The 12,068-nt window shown below is 45.6% G+C and overlaps 1 protein-coding gene across 2 annotated transcripts in view; it reads left to right on the top strand.

Annotated features, from left to right (window-relative positions):
• The window catches only part of necab2 (N-terminal EF-hand calcium binding protein 2), a 69,038-nt gene that overhangs the window by 35,529 nt on the left and 21,441 nt on the right, over positions 1–12,068 (top strand). For both annotated transcript variants that reach the window (XM_031564400.2, XM_031564399.2), the window contains exons 6-7: positions 10,687–10,820; positions 10,981–11,108. In XM_031564400.2, coding sequence (XP_031420260.1) covers positions 10,687–10,820; positions 10,981–11,108 — 262 coding nt within the window. The remainder of the gene's footprint in view (positions 1–10,686; positions 10,821–10,980; positions 11,109–12,068) is intronic.

Raw genomic sequence — 12,068 nt, 5'->3', positions numbered from 1 at the left:
TCTGGACTGAAGACACACACTCACACACTTGGAAGGAACACACACACACATTCATACCATGTTCCCTGTTAAGACTTCAAATGTAATAAGCAATAAGCTCAGTTCTCTTCCCATCTGTAGTTTGCATGAAGGATGATTGGGGGAGATTTTCTCACTCATGACTGCCCAATCTCACACATCTCTTTGGCTGCTGTATTCACACATTAGCTTTTGTTATGCTGGGATTCGGGCTTAGCAACAGTGGAATCAACTGTAACCAAGCAAACTACCCAACGTTGTCCTTGTCCGTGACTAAAGAAATAGTTCTATGAACTAAACAGTTTGCCTTCTTTTTAAACAGAACCAAATGTTTCCTTTGTGAGCTATACATGCACGCCTAAATACATGTGTGGCAACTGGGGTATAAGTGGGATAGCAGCCTTCGAGGTGCCCCGTTATATGCAATTAATGGACGAAGCGGAGGCAAAGAACTCCACAACGCGAAAAGCAGATTTCGTGTTTATCTCATTTCACACAAAAGATTATGTTTTTTTAGTTTTTTTTTTGTCCATTTGCATCTGTGACCAATATCCAATTAAGCACAGGGAACCCTAGTGAAAATTATACAAGGACCAATCAGTTTGCTGAAGGTTAAGTGTCTGGCTGGTACAGAAAGTGTTGATTGTGCAGCTTTCACTTCAAGTTCACGCCCCTCTCCAAACACATACACACACACACACGCACACACACACATATACACATGAAGTCCATGCTTCCCTTTCCACACACAGAGAGAGAGAGAGAGAGAGAGAGAGAGAGAGAGAGAGAGAGAGAGAGAGAGAGACTCTCACACACACACACCGACTTGGTATTGAACCAGCAACCAGCTTACATTCCCAAAAAAGCTGCTTTGTGACAACTGCAGATAGAGGCAGTACTGAGGTGAAGTACTGGCATCTGTTAAGGTCAAGGTGAGGAAGGGTGTGTGAGTGTGTGAGAGAAAGAGGATGTGTCTCATCCCTGCACCACATCAGCCCGTATCCAGTCTCTCCTCCACCTCTGGTGATTGACAGGCTCAGACTCAGTGGGAGCTATCTGCCTGCTTCCTGCTACACCCCCCCACACCCCTCACTCCCCATGCCCTGAGGCCCTGATATCTGTCACATCTGATCCGCTGTAATCCAGCGGCACACTGTCAGGCATCAGGCCCACTGGCAGCTATTGCCAACAGGAGGAGGAGGAGGGCAGGAGGAGAGAGGTGGGCATTGCAGCTGCAGAGCACTGCGGCGGGCGAGAGGGGCGAGGACAGGGGTGCCTGCTGCCAAGTTCTTAATGCCAAGCACTCGGTTGCCCGCGTGTCATCCTCCTTCTCATTGATTTTCGTCCTTAAGACTGCCTCTTGGTTTTGCTATAGTGCAAATGCACAACTGAGATTATTCACGTATGTGATGTGCGAGGCCATAAAATATGCATGAGAGAAACAACGGAGAGGTGATTTATTCAGGCAATATAGCCATTCCCTCACACCACTGTGCTTTTATTCCTGGCTGGATTCAGTGTGACAGTCGGTCTCCCAGAGGTTGCCTTGTGATTTCTTTGATGCTGTTTCTTTTTTTCCGTTATTTTTTTTTTTGCAGTTTTATTCATAAGGTCTGTGATCTGTCATCGTGTTTGCTCTGCAGATTGAACACACTGTCCTTGAGGCAGAGCTGGACCCCAAGGCCCTGTGTGTGTGTGTGTGTGTGTGTGTGTGTGGGTGTGTGGGTGTGTGTAATAATGTTCCTGTGTGTCCTGAAGGACAGGAGCAGTGTGTTGTGTTTGTCCCTGGCTAAGCCACACTAGTCAAACAGACAGTTTGGTCTGGTCAAAAACCCATTCTCCCTACAGGGGCGAAGGAATCGGACCGCCTCAAGGAGAACACTTGATTTCCACCAACACTCTTTGGCCTCGGGATGAATTTCTCTCTACTCGTCTGTCCTCACCTGTATGGCTCTGGCGTCTTATGAAACTGGAGGTGCTAAATGGCCCTCAGGAGAGTGGAGGTTGGCGATGGGGAGGAGGCATGCTATTTCTGGAGGCTTTCATCCCTTCCTTCTTAGCCTCTTCTTTGTGGCTGCGTTCCCCGTACTGTGAGTGATATTAGAGGGATGTTAGCCAGAGCCCCCTGGCAGTGCCACAGTAGCTCCTGCTAACTGCACATCGCACTTAAACTCTGGGGGTGCTGTCGCTGTTGAGTTTCCCTGGTAACCGTGCGAGGCAGCCGAGTACTGCAAGCAACTACAGTACAAACAACCCCAGTTATGTGGCCTAGATTAGTCCTGTGCCTCAACATACTGAAAATGGTGTTAGGCTTTAACCGTAAAAAGAATCCAATGACTGCATGTGTTTGTAGGCTAATCATGAACAATAGACAATCACGGACGATCCGTACTAGCTCTCCTCTATTTTTGAACAATGGCCTCTTTTGAGCAAGTGGCGTTAGAAGGGTGAATGGATCCTCATGAGTTGTGCCGCAACAGACTCAAAATGCAGTTGCTGCTTCAACCACATAACAAACACATGCCAGACATGTCAGCAGTTGAATTGTGAAAGACAAACATGAATGAGGATCAATGAGGTTTTTAGAGTAACGGAAGTTTGTGAGCTGCAGTCTGTTGTTAGTAGTGTGAATAGGTCATCGGGGTTGCATCAGCCGGTGAAGTGCAGAGCAAGTGGAGTTCCGCTCGATAAAGGAGCAATAGAGCTGGCGGGGAGTGAAATGGGATGTTTCCAGCAAGTCGACGAGCAGCCTGTGCTGCTGAACAGACTGCCTTAAAAAGCATCATAGCACTGCACAGCGCAGTGTGCTTCTCTCATTAGAGACCTATCTGGAAGATGGATTTGTTGTAATAAACACACAGTTCTCCACACAGCCCTTCACCACTGCTGTGATATTAGCCTGCACAGAATGCAGTTCTAATTGGAGCTTATTTGATTTGAATCCCACTGTTCTTAATAGGACGAGTGGCTGGGGGAAGGGAGGTGTGGTGGAGGTGTTTTGAATATGCTAGTTCTTTCAATAGATTACTCATTATTTCCTGCAATGCAGGAAAGGTTCATGAGGTGATTGTGTGCTTGTGTGTGTGCGTGTGTGTGTCTGTTTGTGTATGTGTGTGTTGTGTGTGGTTTGTTTAGTGGGAGGGCTGTAAAATGTGATTTGAGAAAGGGTGTTAGAAGTACGTGCATGTGCATTGTGTGTGAATGTGTGGGTGCTAACCATAGCTTACGTATAACTGTGTGTGGTTGTATGTTTGTGTGTGTGATAAGGAGTGTTGGTCCCAGTTGTTGTTGCTCTGCAATCTGAGGATTGCATGTGCATGTGTGTTAGGAGCTGGTACAGCCATATATTCTCTGTTGAAAAATGTTTTGTGACAAGAGCTGAATAGCAGTGTGGGGGATTACTGGTAAACCAAAGATCCTCCATAAACAAAACAACCAATTTGTTGTTGTTGAATTTAACCTTATTCTCTCTCTCTTTCTCTGTCTTCCTCTCTTTTTCCCTATGTTTCTCTTTTTCTCTCTCTCAATTTCCTAACTGCACAAAGACACACACACACACACACACACACACACACACACACACACACACACACACACACAAACATTGCGCACTGAAACTAAAACTGTACCCATAGCTAAACCCATCTGAAGTAGTTTAACTGTAATCTCCCGTAAAGAGCGTCTGCCTCATGTACCTTACTGCATATGAGCCCTGCGGCTCATCCACCTACTGTAGCGCCAGCTGGACGGGAGTCAGGACTCCACACCGTCTCTGGGGAGTCCGTCTGTGGCTGGAGGGAGAACTAAACAAACGATCAGTCACCAGCACTGAATATTTATAAGCATCTGACAGGATCGGGACTCCCAGGACTGACCCTTGGGAGAGGCCGAGTATCAAAGTTTCATGAGACATTCGGCCATCAAACTGATAATCATCTATAAAGACAGCTACCACAGGATCCAACTCAGAATTCATAACAGAGAGGTTTTTGATTGTTTTTTGTTGTTGTTGCTGTTGTTTCTTCTCCATTTAGGCGACTCTTTAACCATTCTCTTTCTCTCCATTATATGCCAGCATGCTGTACTCTCTCCTGGAAGGCCCTGCTCCCCCATAGGGAATAGATAAAATGACTGGGTCCTGTAATGTATAATTTATGGAGGATGTAAAGTATAGTAGCCTGTAGATAAGCTGAGGAGAGAGTGGGACTCAGGCTAAGGATAAAGCTAAACATGGATTAACATAACACCATGAAAAGATATGCACCATAAAAAGGCATACAGTATGCTAACATGAGGCTTGGTCCACCATGCTGAAGGTATTAGCATACAGTATGCTAACATGAGGCTTGGTCCACCATGCTGAAGGTATTAGCATACAAACATGAAGCTTGGTCCATCATGCTGAAGGTATTAAAATACAGTATGCTAACATGAGGCTGGGTCCAGCATGCTACAGGTGTTAGCGTACAGTTTGATAACACAAGGTTCGGTCTCGCTGAGAGGGATTGTGACAGTGAGCTACAGTTTCAGAAGGCACCCCATCTACACCAGCTGCAGCTGTGCCAGTTATAAATAGTCGACTTCTCTCTGTACCCAGAGAAGGGAGAAACTCTGCCTTCAGCCTTGACAACCTATCGGCCGGTGGGGAAAAGCTAAATTAACAGCTTCAGCTAATGATCGCATCGCTTGTTTCTCTCTGTGCTGTTTTTTGTGTGCTTTTTAATGACAAGCACAAGTACCCCCTCCATCCCCCACCCCCCAAAAAGGAGAGAAAACCAAGTTGTATTAAACAGACGGATAATGAGCAAGGAACATGCCTGCTCTTGGGCGACTGCATTTAAATGAGAGATGAGAGAAGTGTTTTGTTTTTTGTTTTTCAGAAAATGTCCTGCCTTTGAGTTGTGTTTAAAGTCTCTTCGCTTACGGTTATCATTCTCTCTCCCCGTTTCCCCCCCTCTCTCTCTCCTTTTCACCCTGTGCGTTGAGCTCATCTGTCGGCGTATCTGCACTTGATTTCCCAGCGATGTCAATCTTCAGCTTGGGGAGGCCATTTATCTCATTCATTATCATCCAGACACCCATTTTTACCATCACCTGTCAGGAGAAGATAGGCTGAGCTTTGGGGATGGAGAGATGGAGAGGGTGATAGAGAGAGAGAGCGAGAGAGAGAGAGAGTGCAGGATAAAGACAGAAAGAAGAGGTAGGGTATAGAATTGAAGGTTGGGTGGAAGCAGTGTATTGGGGTACGGGGGAGGGGGGTCGGTTCCACTTGTGCATCAGCCCAATCATAGGTAATAGAGGAGGCAAAATTGCTGCCCCCGCGCTTGTCTTCACTTGTTTACCTACCGGGCTCCTGCCCTAAATCTCAGAGGATTTCCCGCTCAGCCATTCTCCTCCTCTTTCTTCCACTCTCTATCCTTTCCGTCTCTGCCTCTCCCTTCCTCTCTCCCCCTTCTCTATTTCCCTCTCTCTTTCCAATCTTATACTCTCTCTTCACCGACTCTCCCTCACTCACTTTATTGTTCAGTGGCCATGTCTCTTTCATCACGCCACCAGCCTCTCCAGTGTCGGCCTGAATCAGCGGTAATGGCCGCAGTCTCTGCTTGCTTCACTCGCGTCTCAATCAGGCGGTCCGGACGCCTGCTTTAAGTCTCTCACAGAGGGCCGCTTGTTGCGAACAAAAGCCTGATCACTGTTACTGGATCCTCTTCTTTTGTGATGGATATTTCTTTATAAATCACACAGGGGCCTGATTAAAATGACTTGGAAATAAAAATGCTGGCAGGAGGCTGCTGTTTTGTCCAAAGCATGTTTTTTTGTTTTGTTTCAGCTACTCACTCCTACCACACGTGTTTTTTTTAAGCCAGTCAGTTTTACTTCTCGGGAAGAGAGACTTATTGAGCGGTGGAGCTTCCGTGCTTCCATTCCTGCTGCATCCCCACCCCGCAGGCTCTCTCTCTCTCTCTCGCCCTCCCTCTCTCTCTCTCTCTCTCTCTCTCTCTCAGTCATTTCCTCTATGTTCGGAGCAGCAGACTAATGACGGAACATTCCACCAACTCCTCCCGTCCCCATCTAAAGCAAAGGGTACTATTGCGGGTCGATGTTATTGGCTAATGTCAGGCAGGTGTTACTCATTGATTTGAGGTATTGGCCCATCACTCAGTGTTTTCTGAGGTGTTGTCTCTCAGTGAGCTGTGCATGGGAGAGTGAAGACGGATGACTTCAATTAAAGGAGCGCTCAAACCAGCCTCTCTTAGCAGCTTTGTGTTCACTTTTTTAAATTCCTAGATGTTCAGCACACATCAAGTTTATAGTCAGTAGTAAAACAAAAGACACAGCCTACTCATTTCTTTGCGTTAAAAGTACTCATTTTACAGAAGCATGGCTGTTCATCTCCATCAGCCATGGAGTAAAAAAAACAAAAAAACAATTACCTCTGTAATCTATGAATTATCTATGTAATAGCACTAGCCTAATCATGACACAGAGCATGAATATGATTAGCCTTGTTAGTCAAGATGCAGTGTGTGAGCTTATTCCCCAGTCTCTCACACATACACAGTGTCATTAGCATGTACAGTGCTCCTAAGTTACAGAGTGATGGTTTTCACTCGTGCTGGTGCAAACTGCCAAAACACCCAAGGTTGGGCTGACCTCTGGGAGAAGGGGGAAGGTTCTGAGAATTATCACAGGACCTGCTGTGAAGAATAAAACAGTGGAAAGCTTTTATTTCTTACTGAGGGAGTCTCACCACACACACACACACACACACACACACACACACACTAGACACACACTAGACACACACACAAGACACTACACACTCAATACTTCACACAGATTCACACAACAAACACACACACCGTACAGAGCCCACACCTCTGACAGAAACACACGCGCACACACACATACACACACACCACACAAACTGACATACTCACTCTTCACCATCTCCCAGATAGAAAGAGACACAGCTCAATCATGACTGCCTCACAAAGGAAGCCTCTCCTGACTCCCCTTCATTTCGCCGCGCTGTAGATTTAATCCCGGCCTTGTAAAGTCCCAGTGACTGCTATCCTGGGCTGTGAATGGATGCTTGCCGGCTGAATAACCGCATTAGGGCCTGACTCCTGCTTTCAAGCTTGCTTAATGCGATTGTGATTGAATCTTTTTTTCCCCCGGTTTCTCGGAAGCTTTGTCTAACTGGGTTGGCCACAGGCTTTGGACGAGGCTGCTATGGGTGTGAAGGGGGAGGAGGAAGAGGAGGACGAGGAGGAGGAGGAGGCATCTCTCCCTGCACAGCAGCAGAGTCTGGCATGCACCCGGCCCAAATTTGGCCCTGTCCAGACACAGCTGCTGTCTGGGCCCCTTTTTAAAATGGTGTAATCTTGGGCAGTGGTGGTGCCTTTTAATAGACGGCAGGCTTTTCACTTTCTCATGTATAATTTAATCATTTCACCCAAGGAGACAGGCCACTGTAGAGCTACATCCCGATGCAAATGTGCACGCCGTGATTCGTAATGTGTGCGGATCATCCTTTGAGAGGACACAAGCCCCTCAGCCTTCGGACGGGAGTCAGATGTGATACAAGAAGCTAAAAACAACTGGATCTCAAGTATAATTGCTTGCATACATTTTTAAAGTGGTTTGTCACTGAGGCTTTACACTCTGTATCTCTGGCTAGTTTTACAATTTTTTAAACCATTTTACAATTGCACATCTAGATCACCGAACGACAAAGACAACCAGGCAGCACAGGTGCAGTCGAGCCGCAGCTTACTAGAGGATACCACAGGTGTGAACTCCTTATGTCTGAAAGCTTATGCCTGCATGTCTGGTGACTCGTGGAAGCTATTTTGAGGTATAAACATTTCAAGTCTCAGATGCTACAGCAGAGCTCAGGCCTGAGCCAATTAACTGTATCCTAGCAACCATGTTCAATATGTTTCTTAGCAACCCCATTTGGCAATATACCAAATTAACACATTGTATGTGGACACAGAGGCTAAACTAATTTTTAGATGGTATTATAAGATATAATTACAGTTCTTGCCGTTATGATTTTGTTTGAAATAGTTTCTTTTTCCATGGCACAGTATTCCCTTAGGAATTATTTGGTAACAATATTGCAAAAACACATGATGCACAATGCGAATGTCCTTTTTTCTCAAGTACAGATCAATACATTCATAGGACAGGTATCTACACATCTATAGGAGGGAAATGGGAGATTATTTTTAATAAAAAAACAGCTTTGCCTTGTCAACTCTGATTCTCCTTGCTATGGCATGTAGCAACCAGCTTGCTGCTAAATCTGAATTGAATCTGGTGGATATTTGAGATCCTTCAACTTCCACTGCTGTGTTTGTTACAGCAGAGGTGGAGGGGGAGCGGGAGGGGGTTGCATTCTGACAGCTGGTTTGTTTTGACAGCTGTTCCAGTTACAGGCTCATTGCCGTTCTATCAAATCATATGTGCTACAACCCTCTCAGTATCTTAATAACCAAAGCCCAGTACCGTATGAAACTGCTCTCAATCGGTCAGGGTTTCAGCCCACCTTCTTCCCTTCAGAACCCACTCCATTCCTACCCAAACCTTATACCCAAGGACACCCCCTGCTCACCCAAACCTGGGTACCCACAGACTCCGGTGTAAGTGGGCATCCTAACTAATGGCTCTGCCCGGGAGTGCTGTGAACCATCTGGCCGGTTCGTGGGGTGGGGCGGCGCGGCGCGGCATGCCAACCTCGGACGCCGACCATAAAACCGCTCTCTGCACTTCCCTGCCTTCACATCGTCCTGACAAATGGTGCAGAGTTGTACAATGCGGCACAATCCAAAAATTATTCAATAATGCATCAGAGATGATATTCGGCGCGTCTCTTATCCATTAAATATCCTGCCAGCGTTGCACTTAGAGAGAAGCCCCAGAGTTTATTCCCTCCACATGCCACTGCTTCATCTCGGATTGATCCATGCCAGCTGAGATATGATGATTGTTTCACTATGGTCCCTGTTGTGGAAGCTCATTACCTCCAGATGAATGACAAGGCATTCAGTAGCTGTCTACTGCTGCGTGACCTGCTGACCGGGCAGCTCAGTGGAATATATCACACACACACACACACACACACACACAAGCATGCACACACACAGATAAACATACACACAGCATACTTCCACCCACACACATGCATACACAAACAAACACACACACACACACACAAACAAATCAATGTGCCAATGCTTTTATGGGCTCAGTTGTGCAGACAATTGTAGCATATTTTATATAATAATTACAGGTAAAACCCTGCACTTAAAACGACAACAACAAACATCTGAATTCAGACCAATACTCTATGCAGCACAATCATGCTGAGCTGGTCCTACAGGATAACAACTAAGCCAGGAATGGAGCACATTGCTGGCATGACAAGCGGAGCTCCATCAGCACCAGAGCAGAAAGTGACAAGTCATTCTCCCATGATCCTCCTCTCCAGCCAGACCCACCTGGCAGGCTGTGATGGTGTTTGGGCTGGGGGAGTTAAATGGTATGAGTGTGTGTGTGTGTGTGTGTGTGAAGGTGGCCCTGCATACTGGAATGTAATTCTGCTTCTTCATCAGTCTGCTTCTTCATCAGTGCCCAGTCTCAATTACTTTCTTCTATCTGCTTGTAAAAGGATACACTTTTGGGGTCCATAGTTTCAAAGTGGCTGTGTCTCAAATGACAATTATTCAAGCTCCAAATATGTCTTTTTGCCTTTTTAACATGGACACCAGACATTGAGAGATTTGGATTCAATACCTTTTTTTGTTTTGTTCTGTCCTTTTTTCTGTATGACAGTGAGAGAAAAGACTAAGAAGTGCATTGCCTTACCTTAGTTATTAGGTTATGAGACAGCTATTAGCTATAAAACAGCTTTTTCATCATAGCCATTGTCCTGATGCACTGAGACAATTTCAGCAGAAGATGCTTATTTGTCTTTCATCAATTTGCCAATATTTAGTGCATCCCATTGGGTGACGCCTATGATTTGACGCTGACTGAGAGGCTGCAGCTACAATGTCACCCAAAGTTTTGTAAATCTTGTAGTTTCTTCTGGGTTTCCTTTTTTTTAACGGTTAAAAACAGACCCAGAACTGTGATTTTTTTCCCCCAGTATTCCATCTTCAACCAGTCAATGGACACTGTTGTGTTTTGACAGCTACCATTTTCACTGGGTAGAAAATGCCACTGGATCAATTTGCGCTGAACTCTGATTTATCTAGTCGAGTCTGGTGACCTTTCTGACTTTCGCCTTTTCCCTTCATCCTTTTCGACGCCGTGACTTTTGACTGCCGGCCGTATGAGTAAGGAGCCGAGGCATTGAGGGCTTCCAGTCCAGCGGCTGCACTTAATAAGGAGCACCACCCTGGAGAGTTCACCTCATGCAGGCCATTCCACTTGACCACTGGAGAGCGGCGTTCTCGTTTTGACCTTGAAAGCCTGCTGAATAAACTGGAAGCCGGTGCATTTTTATGCGGCTGGTTGGGAGTGAAAGCCACTGGTCGAGACTCATTAAGTATGAATGTGATATGCACGTAGCAGAGTGCTGACACTGCTCTTACCTGCTCTGTTTTTTTTTCTTTTCCCCCCTCCCTTACCCCGCACTCATTTCCTCTTCCTCAGGTGTACGAACGAGGGACCAATGTCCAGCAATTTGTGGCCCGCTTCTTGTTGAAGGAGTCGGCCAATCAGATCCAGTCTCTCCTCAACTCGGTGGAGAGCGCCGTCGATGCCATAGACGATCAGCACAGTCAGGGGTAGATGCCTGCTTCGTATTCATGATGTTTGTTTGTCATGTTTGTTTTTGTTTACAAAGTGACTGAATAATCATAAATAACCTGACTGCCTGACTCAGTGCCCCATGTCCTTGCTTTGTCTGCACGCCCCTTACTCCTGACTTCACCTCGGTTGATATAGGTCATACCCATCAAGCAAGGCCAGTCCCCGGGCCCCGGAGAAGCACTACGAGAACCCAGTGCCCGACTACCCGCCCAACAACAGAGTCAGCGCCAAGGAGGCCACAAGGAACATCAACACAGGACAAGGTGGGACCACACCCCGTTTCTATTAGCTGTAGCAGATTCAAAATACTGTAGCAAATTAATAAGTGTGCACTGTACAGTCAATCACATACATAATAATAATGCCTGTCCAATGTGTAAGCGAAAATCCATTATGTGCCAGTAGGATGCTTTTAAGCACCTAGGCCACTTAGCGCTTGGTATCAAAGTTGTTTATTTGTCTTCTGTTTAGGGTAGTGCTAAACAAAAATAATTGTAACCTCCGACACACAGCAGCAATAAAACGAACTAGAAAATGCAAAATGTGATTGCTCAGCAGTAGTAGAGGGTCACTATCCGTAAATGCATGGATCAGACATGGGGATAAAAGCAGTACACAGGAAATTGTGTTAAACTATTCAAGACCACACAGATATTGATAAATAGAGACATCTCTATTGTCATCATTAGATTATTAGGTGTGTTCTTCTTCTGTTAAACAAAGTATGTATGCACCTGTGGTTTGAAGACAGAGGGGCGATGAACGCAGTATTATTCCAGAGTTGGTAGTGAGCTAAAGCCAGCTGCCTTTGCTTTCTTACTGCGTCTGTCATAGTATTATCGCTACACACTTTTTGCGTATATTTAGGATGATGCATATATCCTGACCACATTATATTCTTAGATTATCAGCCATTGCATGCTTTTTCCACATCTCTGTCATCCATAATGAATAACATAGCCTCACAGAGCATATTCGGTTCGTCACTATACATTTGAAAGAAGGTGGATGAATGTTTCTGCAGTTGCCTTTTTAAAATATTTGATATAACAGAAATGTATTGATGTTCCCGGGTCTCATTAGTTAGCTAGCTGTTGGCTGGTACTTATAGTTACTGTATAATGCCAAATAGATTGTGGGAGTGACTGTTGTCATTTTTTTCATTTTGTGGAAGATTAGCATTTTTGCAAGATCAGGTTTAAAACAAAAAAATCCTATGAGAG

The sequence above is a fragment of the Clupea harengus genome, chromosome 3, assembly GCF_900700415.2.
Source record: "Clupea harengus chromosome 3, Ch_v2.0.2, whole genome shotgun sequence".
NCBI lineage: Eukaryota > Metazoa > Chordata > Actinopteri > Clupeiformes > Clupeidae > Clupea > Clupea harengus.
Note: the sequence above shows the minus strand (reverse complement) of the source record. Positions and strands in the feature narration are given on the sequence as shown.